General features: G+C 31.5%; 1 protein-coding gene across 1 annotated transcript; it reads left to right on the top strand.

The window, feature by feature from the left end:
* Positions 1-14,335: 14,335 nt before the first annotated feature.
* On the top strand, positions 14,336-17,291 carry LOC120158961 (probable serine/threonine-protein kinase PBL9). The gene is made up of 6 exons (XM_039169672.1): positions 14,336-14,448; positions 14,552-14,868; positions 15,333-15,468; positions 15,564-15,706; positions 16,049-16,172; positions 16,753-17,291. The coding sequence occupies exons 1-6, from the start codon at positions 14,397-14,399 to the stop codon at positions 17,214-17,216; spliced, it is 1,236 nt and encodes a 411-aa protein (XP_039025603.1). The 5' UTR covers positions 14,336-14,396; the 3' UTR covers positions 17,217-17,291.
* Positions 17,292-18,046: the final 755 nt, after the last annotated feature.

The raw sequence follows: 18,046 nt of genomic DNA, 5'->3' as shown, positions 1-18,046 counted from the left end.
TTTTGGGTCAATTAGAACTACTAGCTTGGGTGGAAAACAATATGCATTTGTGTTGGTAGATGACTATTCTAGATATACTTGGGTTCTATTTTTAAGTACTAAAGATGAAGCATTAGAAAATTTTATCACGTTTTCAAAAGTAATCCAAAATGAAAAAGGTTACTCCATTTCAAGTGTTAGGAGTGATCATGGTACTGAAATTGAAAATCTTGGATTTACTGATTTTTGTAATTCAAATGGGATTAGCCATAATTTTTCAGCACCTAGAACCCCTCAACAAAAAGGAGTTGTTGAGAGGAAAAATTGAACTTTAGAAGAAATGGCTAGAATCATTCTTTGTGAAAATAATTTGCCAAAATATTTTTGGGTTGAAGCCTCAAATACCTCTTGTTATGTAATTAACCGAGTAATGATTAGGCCTATTTTAAAGAAAACTCCATATGAAATTTTCAAAAATAGAAAGCCTAACATTAGTTACTTTCATCCTTTTGGATGAAATGTTTTGTTTTAAACAACTTCAAAGAAAATGTTGGCAAATTTGATGCTAAAAGTGATGAAGTAATTTTTTAGGTTATTCCTTGAATTCTAAAGCTTATCGAGTATTTAATAAAAGAACTTTAGTGGTAGAAGAGTCTATCCATAATGTTTTCAATGATAATCCCCTTCCGAGGAAGGATTCTTGTGTTGATGATGACGTAGGTATTATAAATGTAAATGACGTTGGAGAACCATCATCAAAGGAAGAAGTGTAACATCTTCAATACCGGGTTAGTGACTAATTTGTAAAATCTTATAATTTGGTGATTAAAATAGAATGATTGAATAGTATAAAGATTTGTTTGTAAATTATTGTATAGAATTGAATTGAAAGAAAGAAGGAATGGAATGGAAAAGAGGTCATTTACAAGGAAATAAGAAATGAAGGGTTATATATTAATCCACGTGGGTTGAAGAGGGGAGAACACAAAGGCTTCCAGAGTTCTTTTCTTATTCTTTCTTCCTTGTACGAGTAAAGCAAAACAAAGGTGTGTTTTCTGATTATTGAGTTTCTTGTTAAATTTAAGATTGAGTTTTGATTATTAGATGATAACTAAGCTTAAGGAAAGCTTAAGTTATCTTAAAATCAAATGATGATAAAGTTAGAAGAGATTAAAGATTAGAGGTTCTTGAATGAAATCTTGGAATATAGTTCATATCTAGAATTGGAAGTTAAATTTGACTTGTCATCAATCTAGTCAAGACATATTAAGTGTTAGAAGTGGAATTAAATCATGTTGCAAAGTTGGTATAATTCTTGAATTTCATGAGGAGGATAGGATTTTGAAGTTTAAGATGAAATAAGTGAGTATAAATTGGTTTAAGTATGTGTACTGGAGTTAAGAATATAAAAGGAAATGAAATATGAAGAATTAAGCTAAAATGGATAAGTTTTCGGGTTCAAGAAGTGAATTCTGGGCAAAGTACATCGATACACATCCATTGTGTACCGATGCATCAAGGATAAAATCCCAGAAATTATTGAAGCTGCATCGATGCACTCCTTTAAAATAAAAACATCGAATTCCATCAGTGTATCGATGCACAAGTAGTGCATCGATGCACCCCTTAATATTCAAACATCAATGGGATTTGTGTATCGATGCACAGGTAGTGCATTGATGCACCCGTTAAGGGATGCATCGATACACTGTAGAGTGCATCGATGCATACCATCATTAAAAGATGAAAATAACTTTCTTTTTAGCCTAAGGAGTAATAGTTTAGAATATATCAATTAGTATTCTGATATTTATCAATGTATTACTATGTAGATATAGAACATAATCTTGTTCCGAAACAATCAAAGGACTAGAATCGAATCAAAACAAGGCTAAGGTGAGTGTATTTTATAGTTAAAGTGCATAGAGACAAGACTTGTGATAAGTCTATCTCTGATAGTTGAATTCATGATTTTATACTCATGTACATGCATACATAGATTATTGTTATAGTGATATCATGCATAATTTATTATGCTTTAATATGATATTATGTGAACGAACGCCATTACAAGAGAAACAATCCAGGTATGTGGAATAATGGAAATGTTTATATGTGTTTATATGAAAAGTGATGAAAGAGATATGAAATGAGAAATGTATTCATGTTTAAGCCCATGTTATATGATATGAGAGTTATAGGTATAGTTGCAATGCCAAGAGTCGAGGGTTTATAGTGGTCCTTCAGACATATCCAGTGGTCCTTCGGGACGTATCCAGTGGTCCTTCGAAACGTATCTAATGGTCCTTCGGGACATATCCAGTGGTCCTTCGGGATGTAGTGGTCCTTCGGGACATATCCAGTGGTCCTTAGGGACGTAATGGTCCGTCGGGACAAATATTCACTGCCCCTAGTGGGAATTTATCGAGCTATGATGACAGCGTTAGTGCACAACCTCAATGTACTCACGTACCTTTGTTCTCAATAATGTACATGGGCAATTGAAAGATAAATTAAAGTGAAAGTGATACAAGAGGTAAGTTTCATATGTGCATGACATGATTGTATATGTTATAGTTAAATATATACATGCATATTGAAATTTCATGATCAAATGGTAAGAATGCATATTCATGAATCTATTGTTACATGTTCATTTATTGCCTCACTAAGTCTATGACTTAACGTGTAAGTGATTTACACGTAGGTACCAAGAAACAGAAGAGCAGTACTAGAAGTGATAAGAACAACATCACTACTAAAAGATCAAATCAGAAGTAATTGACAAAGTAGGTATTTTGGGTTATGCATAGAGTGTTGGCATGTAATAAGTTGTTAATTACGAATGCTCTGATCGATTTTGTATTTCGTGGTCTCTTTTATGTAAATTAACATATTTTGTTTTAATGAAAGTTTAAAATTTCCCTGTTATTCTTTAAGTGTCAAAGTTTGAAAAGTTAATGTGACATCTCGGACTCATATTCGGGTCGGATACGGGTTAGGGGTGTTACAAGAAGTAAAAGATGAGGAAATTCAAGATGCCTTCAAGAATCTAACCATTGAAGAAATGGAAATTTCATACCCCAAGAGAGTACAACTATGTCAAGGATGGTGAGATTTTAGGTGATCAATTCAAAGGGGTAACTACTCGATCTTCTCTTAGGGACATTTGTAAAAATGTTAAAGAAGCATTAACCGATGAAAATTAGATTATGGCTATGCAAGAAGAGTTAAATCAATTTGAGGGAAGTAAAGTATAGACATTAGTTGAAAGGCCGAGTGGTAAATCTACTATAGGTACGAAATGGGTGTTTAGGAACAAATTAGATGAGAGTGGTAATATAGTGAGGAACAATGCTAGACTTGTTGCTCAAGGCTATACTCAAGAAGAATGAATTGATTATGATGAAACATATGCTCCCGTAGCTAGGATGGAAGCTATTAGAATATTATTAGTATTTGCATGTTTCAATAAATTTAAGCTATATCAAATGGATGTTAAAAGTGCATTTTTAAATGGTTTTATAAAAGAAGAAGTGTATGTGAAACAACCTCCTGGATTTGAAGATTTAAATTTTCCAAATCATGTTTTTAAATTGACAAAATCACTATATGGTTTAAAACAAACTCCTAGAGCTTGGTATGAAAGATTGTCAAATTTTTTAATTGAAAATTTTTCAAAAGGGAAGGTTGACGCTACATTGTTTATAAAAAGAAAAGGTAAACATTTATTGGTAGTTCAAATTTATGTTGATGATATAATATTTAGTTCTACTAATGATGCTCTTTGCCAAGAATTTTCAAAGCTAATGCAAAGTGAATTTGAGATGAGCATGATGGGGGGAGCTTTCATTTTTCTTGGGGCTCCAAATCAAGCAAAGGAAGGATGACATCTTCATCAATCAAGCAAAGTACGTTCAAGATATGCTCAAAAAAATTGGATTGGAGAATGTGAAACCCCAAGCCACTCCTATGAGCTCTTCAACAAAGCTTGACAAAGATGAACGAGGTAAATGTATTGATGTTAAATTATATAGGTGAATGATTGGTTCTTTACTTTATCTAACAGTAATTAGACCGGACATTATGTTTAGTGTTTTCTTATGTGCTAAATTTTAATCATGCCCTAAGGAATCACATCTACAAACCATTAAGAGAATCTTTAGATACCTTAAGGACACTTCTAGTATAGGACTTTGGTATCCTAGAGACTCTAGCTTTAGCTTGCATGCCTTCTCTGATACGGATTATGGAGTATGCAAAATAGATAGGAAAAGCACCTCTGGTACTTGTCAATTCTTAGGAAATATGTTGATTTCCTGGTTTTAAAAGAAACAAAATAATGTTGCATTATCTACCACTGAAGCGAAATACATTTCAGTCGGTAGTTGTTACGCATAAGTTTTATGGATGAAACAACAACTTTTAGACTATGGAATTGAAGTTGGTACCATACCTATCAAGTGTGACAATAAGCACATTGAAATTAGACATCATTTCATTAGAGATCGTGTCACTAAGGGAGATGTAGTTCTAGAATTTGTAGATACTTTGCACCAATTAGCTTATATTTTTACAAAACCTTTAGACAAAGAAATATTTTGGACACTTAGGAGAGAATTAGGTTTAACTGACCTACCTTGACTTAGTGTTTAAAATGATTTTAGCACTTTTAATTAGCAAATGAAAAATGCATATAAAAATAACATTTTTGAATGCCTTCTATGCTAATAGTTAAGGGGAGTTTATGATCTTTAGTGAAAATAATAATATGTTCAAATAAAATTTAAGGGTAGATTTGATTGATTGAACATAGTTAATTTTCGTAATATGAGTTGCCAATACCACTAGAGTTGATAAATTTTGCATACTAAGTGTTTAAATACAGATTTTTGACATTTTTGTGCACTAGTTATCGATACCTGTCACCCAGGCACCGATACCCCCTTGCCTAGGTATCGATACTAATTCAATAGGTATCGATACCCTCATTGAATGTGTATCGATACCCGTCGATGGGTACCGATACCCACTGTCGGGTTTAGGCTTTGAAATCCCTAAAATCAATATTTTTGCCAAAACCCTAATATTAAAACACCATCACCATTATCTTCCTCTAAACCCCAAAATCTCAATTTTTTTCTAAAATCAACTAGTTCAAGTCGGATTTCATTAGTTCTTCAACTCATAATCCTGCTACATTCATCAAAATCGTGCAAACAATAACAAATCTCACTCAATCTGATTTTTTTCAAGGTAAATTTTTCTAAAACCCTATTTTATTGAATTTTGAACATAAGAATAGTTTTAGTTAGTTCTAGTTCGAATTAGTGATCGGGCATTACTTATATTATGATTTTACACGAGAATCTACAACAAATTTTATCAAAATCACTATTTTTCAGAATTTTTTTTTTAAATTCGAAATAAATTTTTTTAATTCAAATGGTTGTTTTTGATTTAATTATGTTATTTTCATGAAAACTATATACATTACAATCTTTCAAGCTTAGTTTTCAAAATAGTTTTCAAAAGTTTGCCCATTAGGTTAGTTTTTAGAGAACCTTGAATATTAAGGACTCATATTGAGTTTTGGGATTGATAATTGTTGCATACATGTGTTTTTAAATTGCAAGTATCTCATTCTGATTTTTAAAACATGTTTAAACGAGCTAGGTCATCTTCTAGTCGATAGAATCCATATCCTATTCCACCTCCAAATCCTAATCCACATGAACCCAAAATGACCATTCTTAACTCCTGTTTTAATGAACCAAACCGTAGAGGTCTCTACTATAGGTTTGTTAATCATTTTGAGTCTTATAACATTAGGGAAGAATGTATCCCTTCTCTCCAAGCTATAATAGACATGAAATTTAAATACCTCAAACCCTCCAATCATGGAAATTTGATAAACTCTTTAATCTTGAACCAATTGTTTATCACCAACTCGTTCGTATTTTCTACTCAATGCAGTTTGTGTTCAAAACGAGTCTCGAACTGCAACCGAGAGTATTCAGTCTTATCTCCTAGGTCAATACATTAATATTGATTTATACTATATAGCAAATGCATTTGGATTAGATAACAGAGGGTTAGATAATGAGCGAGCTTTAGTGCCTTCACCTTATAAAGCCAAGTCTAGTACGAGTGTTTTAGATTATCATGAATGTTTCCTTCATTTAATCATCTCTTGGTGGTTCAGACCATCGGAGGAAAATACTCTACTCTTAGAGCACGTGACTTATGGTGGATACATTGTATCCAATAAAATAAGAAAATAAATCTCCCTCATATTATCTTTGGAGAACTCGTAGAAACCGTAAACATATTCCCTCTAAAAGTGTTGAAACATTAGTTTACGAATGTCTACTTAATAATATGTTTTTCAAAGCCGAGCTTGATGTAGCCATCCCTCTTCCCTCCTAAATCAATCTCACATCTTTACGCAAATCGGGATAGAGTGGAGACAAAGACCAATGGGTTCACTCAACTCAGAAAACTCCAAGTGCTAGCTCATCGCGAGCTGCTCCGGCTTCGGCTGTTGATCCAGAGCTTGACTATCTTCTACGGGATGTCGATAATCCCGTAAACCAGAACGACGATGAGACAGCCATGCAAGACAGTTCAATACCTCCATATATCAAGTCTTTTATAGAGACATTAGATTTGAGGTTTGCATCCTTAGAGTCCCATTTAACTACTCATCGCGAAGCAATGGACAATAGATTCAATGTTGTTGATGAGAGACTCGATGCACTAAACAGCGACATTGCTTTTCTTAGAGGACGTCAATTCGATCCCGATCCTCCTATGGATGATTGAACTTCTCTTGCTAGTTTTCTTATGTTGAACTTCGATCTTAAAAATTGTTAAAACATTTTAAATGATTTGGATGGATTTTGAATATTTGGTTTGGATATTTGTTTTGTTTGTTTAGATTTTGGATATTTGTGTGTTTGAATGGTTTGAATGATTGAATTTGAACTTAATGTTTATGTTGATTTCATTAATTTTTGCATCATTTACATTTTAGATCAATTATGACCAATGCCTATTACATATTGTTTTTAATATTGATTATGGACTAATGGCTAATATTTCTCTTGACTTTGATCTTAGCAGTTATATAAATATATATATCAATTGGCAAACTTGTTTTTAAAAACACATAGAGTCTTTTTGATTTAACAAAAAGGGGGAGAATATAATAAGAGGGAGGTGGGAGTAATTTCAAAAAAGATTTTTTAAAGAAAATCTTAAAATTTCCAAAATGTTTTGTTATATCAAAAGGGGAAATTGTTGAAAACATTTTGATGTTTCGATATAACAAATAAAGTGTTAATGAATTTTAAGATTTTATATTCAATTTCAAATGTAATATTCAATCCAATTAATTGAATATCACAAATATTACTCTAAGTTTTCAAATATCAATTTTACTCCTTACTTAAATGAAAAAATTGTATTTCAATCTTAAAATATTTTTGAAATAATTTTTACAAAGTATTTCAAATCATAAACGAGTCAAAAATTAGTTTTAAAAAGGGAAGTATTGATACCCTCTTAACGAGTATCGATACCCCTCAAATATTGAATGCAAAAAGGGTATGGATACCTTACAGGGTACCAATACCCCTATACAAAGAGGTACCGATACTTATTCCAAAGGTACCAATACCCCTCGTTTTGATTTTGACTCCGAGAAAAACAGAATGCAAAATGGGTACCGATACCATGACAGGTACCGATACCTATTTACATGTAAGTATCGATACCCCCTTGAGAGGTACCGATCCTGCAACGGTCGAAATATTTGAATTTTATAAAGGTAGTATCGATACCCTTTGAAGGTGTACCGATACCAATACGCTCCCAACAACTTTTTGAAGTGGATTTCACACCACAACGGCTCTATTGACTTCACCAAGGCTCCCAACGTTCAGAATTCATTTGAGGTGTATTTAAACAAGTTCTGAAGCCATTGATGATTAACAAGAAACAAGTTTTGAGAAAGAATTCAAAGAGAGAAAGCATCAAACCTATTGTTTGAGCAATACAAGCCAAAATCCTTTCAATACTCATTTTGCTTTCAAGAACACCATTTGTGCTCAATTGTATTCATTCTTGAGTGTTCTTTCTTTGTTCTATAATTGTGCAAACATTCTACCTTGTGAGGTTTTTCTGTAAGTTTGCAAAGTTTGTAAGTTTCTCTTTGAGAGAGAGTGTTCTCAAGAATTTGGGGTATAATTCTTGAGGGAGTTGTAAGGTTACTCTTTGTCCTCAAAAGAAAGACAAATTAGTGAATTTGTGGAAAATCCTTAGTGTGGATAGCTAAGGTAGTGGACGTAGACTTTGGTTGAGAAAGTCGAACCACTCTAAATCACTGTACAAATATTTTCAATTTGCTATCAAAGCTTCCACCGAAATTTTAATTGTCAATTCACCCCCTCTTGACCAATTCATCCGATCGATTAACTCAACAGAAGCAATACTAACGAATGTAGAAATAGTACGCAGACATATAGCAACCAATGCAAGCTGTGACAATGGATGAGCGGACGTGGATCATATACTACAAAAATTTTCAGTGGCAATCTCATTATGTATGATGCTTATCAAAGAAGATAAATGGGCAGATTTTTCTCAGCAAACATAAAAGACTGGATATACGAGAACCTAGCCAATCCATCGCGGTTTGTAAGAAACTGGGAAACATAGGATATACTATTCGGTGCCATTCTATGGAATCTTTGGTAACAGAGGAACAAAAAACTCTTTGATCTAGAAAACATCAATAAAGAAACTGTATTGGAACATAGTAAATGGCTAGTAGCGGAGACTTGCAGGGCTACAACAGCGGAAAAGGAAATACAGGCCATCGAAGGACGTAAATCAAGGGCGGAAACAAAAATGGACACCACCTCCAGAAGGGTGGATCAAATTAAACACAGATGGTGCAATGGACAACTCGACAGATCTAACATATTGTGGAGGTGTTATAAGGGATGATAGGGCCCAATGGAGATCTGGATTCCCCAAGTTGATAGGTTCCTGCTCGATACTAGAGGCTGAGATGTGGGGAGTATTGGATGGATTAAAAGAAACCTGGGAACAGGTGCAAGGAAGATAATAGTTGAGGTGGACAATAAGGAAGTATGGGAGAACATGCAAAGGAGAGAACAATCTCAACTAGAACTCACGGTGAGCCCATATTTCAACGATGTTGCAGAAAAATTGGGAGGTCAAGACCACCCACGTGTTTCGGGAAGGAAATCAAACAGCGGATAGACTGTTCAAGATGAACCTAACAAGAATTTGACACATACACAGGTTCACTACACCGCTTGTTAAATTGAAGGAACAACTGGGCATTGAAGGATGCATTGGTGATTATATTAGGTAGGTTAGGATAGTTAGTTTATTAGTTTTCTTTGGTTACCGAAAAAAATAGCCCAAGGAGCCGACTCGAGTCTTTATAGGATTTGCGTGTTTTCACACGAGTAGAAGATAATTGTTTCCACAGCCCTTATATTTTTTTTTTGAAAAATCATTTTGCTTCTTTTTTTTTCTTAATTTTATTTTAAAAACTATATTTTCAATTTTTATTTAGTTCATTTTAATAATTTTTCTTTTGTATTTTGAATAAAAGTCATTAGTCTTATTAAAAGGTAAAAATATCCAAAATTACAATAAGGGTTTACAACTATAATTGTAAACTTAGTACATAATTTGAACATTTTTCTATAACATTTAAACTAGTCACTTTAGATTATATAATGACCATACATGGAAAAGGTTAAAAACCCAATCAAAAAGACTCAACAAAAAATAGATACAAACAAATCTGACTGCATCAGTAAATGAATCACAAAATGAGATTAAGCTATTGAAAGACCACTGAGAATCACAAATCAGAGTTGAGCGTCGTGATAAACTATTCACAAACGCAAAATGCGTTATCCAAATTCAATCCGAGGGTCCATAGTAGGGAATATAAACAAGATTACAAATAAGTGTCATATTGATCAGTCGTGGTGTCGTCAAATTCAACCCTGAGAAAACATAAAGTAAAAAGAACGAGCAAAAGACCGAGAAAGAAGACGAAAAACACGTCACAAATGTATAATTATTTTTATTAAAAAACATACTCGATTTTTATTTTTCTAATTTGCTTAATTACCGTTTTTCTTTAAAAAATCATTATTATTCCTAATTTAATTTCCTTTTAATTTTACTAGGATAATGCCATTTGGTTTCTTTCTAATTTTTTTGTTAAATTTCTGCCGTTTGATTATTTCCTATTTTTTAAAATTTTATTTTCCTTTCCTATTTTCCTTACTCATTTGTTTTTGGATTTTTATTCTAATTTAATTTTCTTTTTGTACTTAATGTTCTAAAAAATATTTTTTTATTTTAATCTATTTTTAATTTATTTTTATTTATGATTCATTAATTAATTTATTTTTAATATTTTATATTTATTTATTCCGTATATCCCGGAATTGTATACTTATATTTATTTAATTTCATTATTACTTTATCTTATTATATATGATTTACCTTATTTTCTTTATTTTGGTACTCACTACTCTCTTTTCTTATTTTTAGAAATTAGAACCAGTTTTATATTTTATTATTTTTATACACCAACCCTATTTTATTTTATAGTGATAAATTCTCAAAAGTAAATAAATAGATTATTGTTTAAATTTTGGCTCGAATTTCAATTTCCTCTCTTATGACAACTTATAATCGATTTAGTACCGATTATGGGTGTTGTGAAGGTGATCCTCAGATGTAACTAAATATCTGATAAAACGTAGATTCGATAAAAAGATAATTTTAAGTATTCAATTATATCTAAATCGAAAGATCGACGACGATTCTAAAAAGATAAATCATTTACTTTAAATCGAAATTTGAATCGAGCTTTCGAAGAAGGTATTTTTTTGAAAAATCACTTATTTTTTATTATTTATGTGTCATACACCGTTCGAGAATATATTACGGATCTAGCACCCTTTACAGAAAGGTGCGGCCTATGCACCGCGTTTTATGCTGATGTAGCGCCACGTATGAAAGGCGCGACCCATGAATCGTGCTTATGTCAGCTGGGTGCTAAATCCATAAAGTTTTTAAAACGGTGCCTAATATGTAATTAATTTATATTAGGATGATATTTACGTAAAAACGTCAACTTCCTTTCATATTTTTTTAGCAAAAAAAAACTTTATGCATTAAATATGCTTTTGCAAATTATATTATAACTCAACAAATTGTTTTTTTCATAAAATTACGTAATACTGTTATGTTTACCAATTATCACTTGACACTTTCTAATGTCTTTTTGACCCTTTCAAAATTCTAAATGTATAGTTTAATTTAGGAAAACTTTATGAATAATTTTATAAAAGTTTTATAACTAGTATTTCTTTTTTAAAATGATGATGATGATGATAATAATAATAATAAATATTTTATAATTTAAAAAATTATAAATTTCATATATTTTTGAAAAATTTCTTAACTTTTAAAATTAATTGTTTAAAAATATAAAAAAAATTAATTACAGTTAATGGATCAAATGAATTATTATTCATTAATTATTATTTCTAACAACAATTAATAATTTTGATAATTTGTGGTCATAATATTTAATTTTAAAAATGAATATACATTATTAATTGTTGTTAAAAAATAATAATTAATAAATAATAATTCATTTGATCCCTCAATTGTAATTAAAATTTTATTTTAATATTTTTTTATAATTTTAAATAATTAATTTTAAAAGTTAAGAAATTTTTCAAAAATATATGAAATTTATAAATTTTTAAATTATAAAATATTTCTTATTATTATTATCATCATCATCATCATTTTAAAAAAGAAATACTAGTTATAAAATTTTTATAAAGTTATTATTCATTAATTAGTATTTTTAAAAACAATTAATAATTTTGATAATTTATGGTCATAGTACTTAATTTTAAAAATGAATACACATTATTAATTGTTGTTTAAAAATAATAATTAATGAATAATAATTTATTTGATCCCTCAATTATAATTAAAATTTTATTTTAATATTTTTTATATTTTTAAACAATTAATTTTAAAAGTTAAGAAAATTTTTAAAAATATATGAAATTTATAATTTTTTAAATTATAAAATATTTTTTATTATTATTATCATCATCATCATTTTGAAAAAGAAATATTAATTATAAAATTTTTATAAAATTATTCATATTTTAAATTAATTATCCTTAACGTTTTTCTAAACTATACTATACGTATAAGATTTTTAAAGGATCAAAAAAGTATTAGAAAGTGCTAAGTGGTAATTAGTAGACATAACTATATTGTATAATTTCATCCAAAACTAAAATTTGTCGAGTTATAAAATAATTTGCAAAAACATATTTAAAGATTTTAATGTAGAAAGTTTTTTGCACACAAAAAATATAAAAGAAAGTTAACATTTGTACACAAATATAATCCTAACAGAAATTAATTACCTTTTAGGTACCGTTTTAAAAATATTTACAAATTTATTACCCATCAGACGTAAGTCTTAATTAATAGACCGCGCCTTCCATACGTAACGTCACAGCATCATAAGATGCAATACAAAGATCATACCTTTTTGTAAAAAGAGTATAAATCTATAATATTTCTTTGATGATATTTGACACGTAAATAATAAAAAAATAATAATTTTTAGAAAAAATCACCTCCGAAGATCTGTTTTGACGATAATAATGAAAAAAAAAGTTAAATATCTATTTTAACAAACTAAAAATATAGTTTGTAGTTATTTTTTACGTAAGCGATACAATAAATGACCCCATTGATTTTGATGGATAAATACCAGTTCTTTGCATGGCTGTCCTTTCATGTGTATGAAAGCCAAAAAAGAAAATAAAAAAAAGGCAAGTAGCTCATGAAATCAAATGGATAAAACGCCCCCACAAAAGGCATGAAAGCAATAAATTATTACAGCACAGAACTGAATCTCCCCACTTGCAGACAAATCGAAGCATGAGACATCAGCTTAAAAGCTAAGCCAACCTTTTACTTTTGTCTTTTATATCCATGGTTTTTAGAATAGAACCAGTCAGCGAATCTATCATGTTATTGGTTTATTGGTTTAATCGGTCGAACTAATTAAATCGATCGAAAGAATCGGATGACATCATAATTAATTAATTATTTAAAAAATTAAATAAAAATATAAAAAACATTTAATAAAAAACAATTTTTTATACCACAAATCATTTTCAAAGCAAGTTATAACATATATAAGTTAAAAACCATAAAATCAAGTAAAACAAAATGATTCAAATCAACTACAATATAATATTTAAGGTAAAACATATTAAATATTAAATATAATTATATAACTATAATCAAAAAAATAAAATTGGGGTTAAAAAATCATAACAAACGATGTCGTTTGGTTTAATTTTTAAAAAAAAAATCTCATATGGTTAGGAAACATAGAAGATCATCACAACAATCTAAAGAGTAAAAATATGAAAACAAAACAATCTCACATTGTTAAGAAACATAGAAGAGTATCCCAACTAACTTCTATAAATAATAGAGGCAATTTGACATTCAAAATCATGGAGCCTTTTGGTGAACACAGAATGAACTATTCTTTCGCTTCAATCGAGCTCGAATTTCAGGCTTCAATTGAACTTCTAAATTTTTTTTGAGTTCGAGCATTTTTGAGTTCAAGTTTCAATATTATATTTTAAGTTTGAGTTGAACTTGATAATTTTTAGCTCGTGAGTTTGAGTCGAGTTGAGCTTACTTTTAAAGTTTTCGAGTTTGACTCGGCTCGTTTAACAAACGACGTATTTTGATTTAATTTTTTTTAGAAAAAAAAAAGAATTGGTTTTCAACCGGTTCACAGTGTGGTCCGGTTCGAATAATTCACAACCAATTCAACGGTTCTTCTTGTTCATTAATAACGGTTTAACCGATGTAGAATGAACCGATTAAGTAACGATTTCCGGTTAAATAGGTCGATACGGTCCGATTTTCAAAATACTGTATATATCTTTATTTTTATTTGTCGTTTCCTCCTTTGGAGGTTGAATCATATGTTTCAAAGAAAGAAGCCAAAATATTGTAACTTTTCCCGTGCTTTGCTCTTTACTCAATCTTTGTTTTCTCATCCAGTTGTGATTTGTTTTATTTTTTGAGTCAAAGTTTTCAATAACATCGGTATAATCTCGTGGGTGACAGCTGAGGCCTTGGACTATTTGCCTTTTCACACTTGAATGCTTCGTTTTCCTTTGTTTTTCCCGAGCCTTCTTCATAGCTTCTTTGTATCAAAATTGTTGTGTATTTTGCTCTTGTTGTGTATTTTGCTCTTGTTGTGAAGGAGAGTTTTCTTTTTCATGGGGTCTTGTTTTAGTGCAAGAATCAAAGCTGAGAGCCCTTTTCATAATGGTATATGCTTGCCCCCTTTGAGAATTTTCCTTTAACTACGATGGGTTTTCTTCAAGTGTCCATTTTCTGATGTCTGTTAGGTGTTTAATATTTGTTTTTGCAGGGTCTAGTTCAAGATGCGGGAGCAAAAATGGAGAAGAAATGGGTGGTTCAAGCAGAAGGGTGTCATCAGTTTCAGGGCCTAGAACCGAGGGGGAAATTTTGCAGTCTTCAAATTTGAAAAGTTTTAACTTCAGTGAACTTAGAACAGCCACCAGGAATTTCCGACCGGACAGTATTTTGGGTGAAGGTGGTTTCGGTTGTGTTTTTAAAGGTTGGGTTGATGAGAATTCACTTACTGCTGCTAAACCTGGCACTGGCTTGGTTATTGCTGTCAAAAGGCTTAACCAGGAGGGTTTCCAGGGTCACCAGGAATGGTTGGTGAGTTTCATTTCTTCCCCAGTTCCACCCTTGAGCTCATCAGGTTTTTTAGAAATCAAAATCCCTTAGATTAAGCTTTTACCATATACGTATATGTACATACACACATATGCATGTATTTATGTATGTGTGTGTATATGTATGTATATATGTGTATTATATTGGTTGAGCAAGGTTAATATCATGTGCATTGGCATTTTACACTTAAAAAGTATGCTTTTCAAAGGGTTTGTTGAACAACATATTGTTGATTTTAAAACATTCTTAGAACTTGAAAGTTATAGAGGGATATTTTGCTGCTCCAATGACGATAAAGGGAAACGACGGAGAGGAAAATCGGATCTCTCGTTGCTTTGCAACTCTGTAATAATTATTTTAGCTCTGTTCCAATTACTGGTTTGCAACAATTACTTATCCCATCGAAAGAACCGGTATGAAATGATTTACTAATTTAATGATTGTAGGCGGAAATCAACTACCTGGGGCAACTGTATCATCCTAATCTTGTGAAACTGATCGGATACTGCTTAGAGGATGATCATCGACTTCTGGTTTATGAATTCATGCCTAAGGGAAGCTTGGAGAATCATCTTTTTAGAAGTGAGTTAATCTTCCTTTATTGCCTCAGTTCAACTGTTTCCATTTCAAAAGAACAATCTTGATCCATCTTGAAACATTTCCATTATAATTAACAGGAAATTCTTATTTTCAACCACTTTCCTGGAAGCTCCGAATGAAGGTCGCTATCGGTGCTGCCAAGGGCTTAGCATTTCTACATTCTGATGAGGCCAGAGTGATATATCGAGACTTTAAAACTTCAAACATCTTGCTCGATTCGGTATGCAAACATGCTTTTATCAAAGTTTTCATGACTATATATATCTAGATTTCAATACTTGGAATATCTTGCTTGATTTGTGTTTATACAAACAACTTAATTATCAAAGTATTTCATGATTATAAATCAGACTTTAAAACTTTGAATATCTTGCTTGATTTGGTGTGCAAACATGCTCAATTCTCAAAGTTTTCATGACTACATAGAGGGAAACTTCGAAACTTCAAATATGTTACTTTATTCAGTAATTCAGTGTGCAATGCAAATATGATTAATTATCGAAAAATTCATGAATCCTACTTAGATTTATGCAGCTCTCTCACATCTTTTTTAAAATGACAGAATTATAATGCAAAACTGTCCGACTTTGGACTGGCCAAAGATGGACCAACTGGTGATAAAAGCCATGTTTCTACCAGGGTCATGGGCACTTATGGCTATGCAGCTCCTGAGTATATGGCCACAGGTAGCTTTTTAACCTGCCAGCTTCATTTTTAGTAAACTATTTCCTTAGTTGAATAACTTTATATGAAATCTATGTTACCCGGACTCTTCATTTTTCCGATAGCATGTATGTCCAACTACATTCAGATATTTGAGAAATCTTGAATCAGGGGAACATAGAATGCAGCTTCCCTAACCGTCTTGCCAATGAAATGTTTGTGCCTTAGTTCAACAACTTTATATATGATTACTATTACATGTAAAAACCTAAGTTACCTGGACTTCCATTTTCCCTAAAGTATCTATTTCTGATGTGTATTTGATATCTATGCACGACATGTATTAGGATATTTGAGACACTCGAGTTAGGGTACCATAGAATGCAACTTCGGAAGTTGAACTTCCCTAATCATCCTTCCTAATGAAATGCTTTTGACCAAGTTGAATAACTTTATATATGATACTATTTCAAATGAAACCTATGTTACCCAGACTTTTCAGTTTCCCTAGTGTATCCAAGTCTGAAATGTTTACTCTTGAATTAGGGCAAGACAGAACGCAGCTTCCCTAGTCACATTTTGACTTCATTTTTTCTTATGAAGGTCATCTGACAGCCAGGAGTGATGTATATAGTTTTGGAGTTGTCCTTCTCGAAATGTTGACCGGCAAGCGAGCATTGGACAAGAACAGACCTTCAAGAGAGCAAAACTTAGTTGATTGGGCCAAGCCTTACCTTACCAGCAAACGCAAGATTTTACACGTTATGGATGCCCGTATCGAAGGCCAGTGCACGCTTGATGCAGCATTGAAAGCTGCTTATCTGGTGCTGCAGTGCCTATCAGTAGAACCAAAGCTTAGGCCTAATATGAATGCGGTAGTACGAGCACTGGAGAAACTTCAAGAGTCTGGAGGTGATCACAAAGGGGTCCCTCAAAATGCATCTCTTCGTAATTCTCCCCATAGTTCGAGGAATCTCCCCAAACATCAAACAAGAAACCGAAATGATATCGGCGACAGAAATGCCATTTCATATCCTCGGCCAGCTGCTTCTCCATTGAGTACATAAAGAGAAAAATACCTGATATGTTCTTTTATTGTTGCAGTCGATACCTTGATGAGTACCATATTTCGAACTTGTGCATATGTGTTTGAATTGTGACCATTGTACAATTTTCGAATTCAATAATAACTGAGTTGTGCATTTTGATTCATTGAGGTCTCGAGGCCTTTATGCAAAACCAGTAATTGCTATATTTACCTCCAGAACTAGTAAACTTTGCAAGTTTAATTATTTTCAATATCATTAGGTGATGGCTGTAGCTATTTCCCCCCTTCTATGTGCATTTTATCGATGAGTTTTTTGTGTTCACGAATCAGATCGAGTTAATAGCAGAATACAAGAAGTTGGTTGACACTAAAGCAACTCAGCTCGAAGAGATTGATAGGTTGACAACATGAGGTAGGAAAAGAGGAATAAAGCATGTTTGTCAGAGCCAGCAACCCATCTACACATAAAGGTGCAGCAACTGTCTGGATCTCGTGTGGGCATTCATTTTCGTCTGGCCATTAATTCGAGTTTTTATTTTGTTTATATTAGATTAAGTTAATGTTGTTAGATTCAATTTTTATTACAATATAATTAATATTGTTAATTACGTTTTAGTTATTAAATATGTGTATTAATCTTTAATCTTGGTTAGTAAGTATGATTATAATTAATATTTGTTAGTTTTGGTTTTGAGCTTACGTACAAATTTTTAGATAAAAATATATTAGTATTATATATATAAAACAAAAACAAGAAACACTAATACTTATTTATTACATGGCACTTCCAAATTCAACATAATCCAAACCCATATCATAAACAGTCCAAAGCAAAGAAGCCCAACAACC

The sequence above is a fragment of the Hibiscus syriacus genome, unplaced genomic scaffold (genome assembly GCF_006381635.1).
Source record: "Hibiscus syriacus cultivar Baekdansim isolate YM2019G1 unplaced genomic scaffold, ASM638163v2 tig00111338_pilon, whole genome shotgun sequence".
Classification (NCBI taxonomy): Eukaryota; Viridiplantae; Streptophyta; class Magnoliopsida; order Malvales; family Malvaceae; genus Hibiscus; species Hibiscus syriacus.
This window is presented reverse-complemented; position numbering and strand designations above follow the sequence as displayed.

Excerpts from the sequence above, each read along its gene's own strand:
- LOC120158961 (XM_039169672.1), top strand. The coding sequence starts at position 14,397 with ATGGGGTCTTGTTTTAGTGCAAGAATCAAAGCTGAGAGCCCTTTTCAT. Across the intron at positions 14,449-14,551 it reads TGAGAGCCCTTTTCATAATG|GGTCTAGTTCAAGATGCGGG; the intron begins GTATATGCTTGC and ends TTGTTTTTGCAG. Across the intron at positions 15,469-15,563 it reads GGAGAATCATCTTTTTAGAA|GAAATTCTTATTTTCAACCA; the intron begins GTGAGTTAATCT and ends TATAATTAACAG.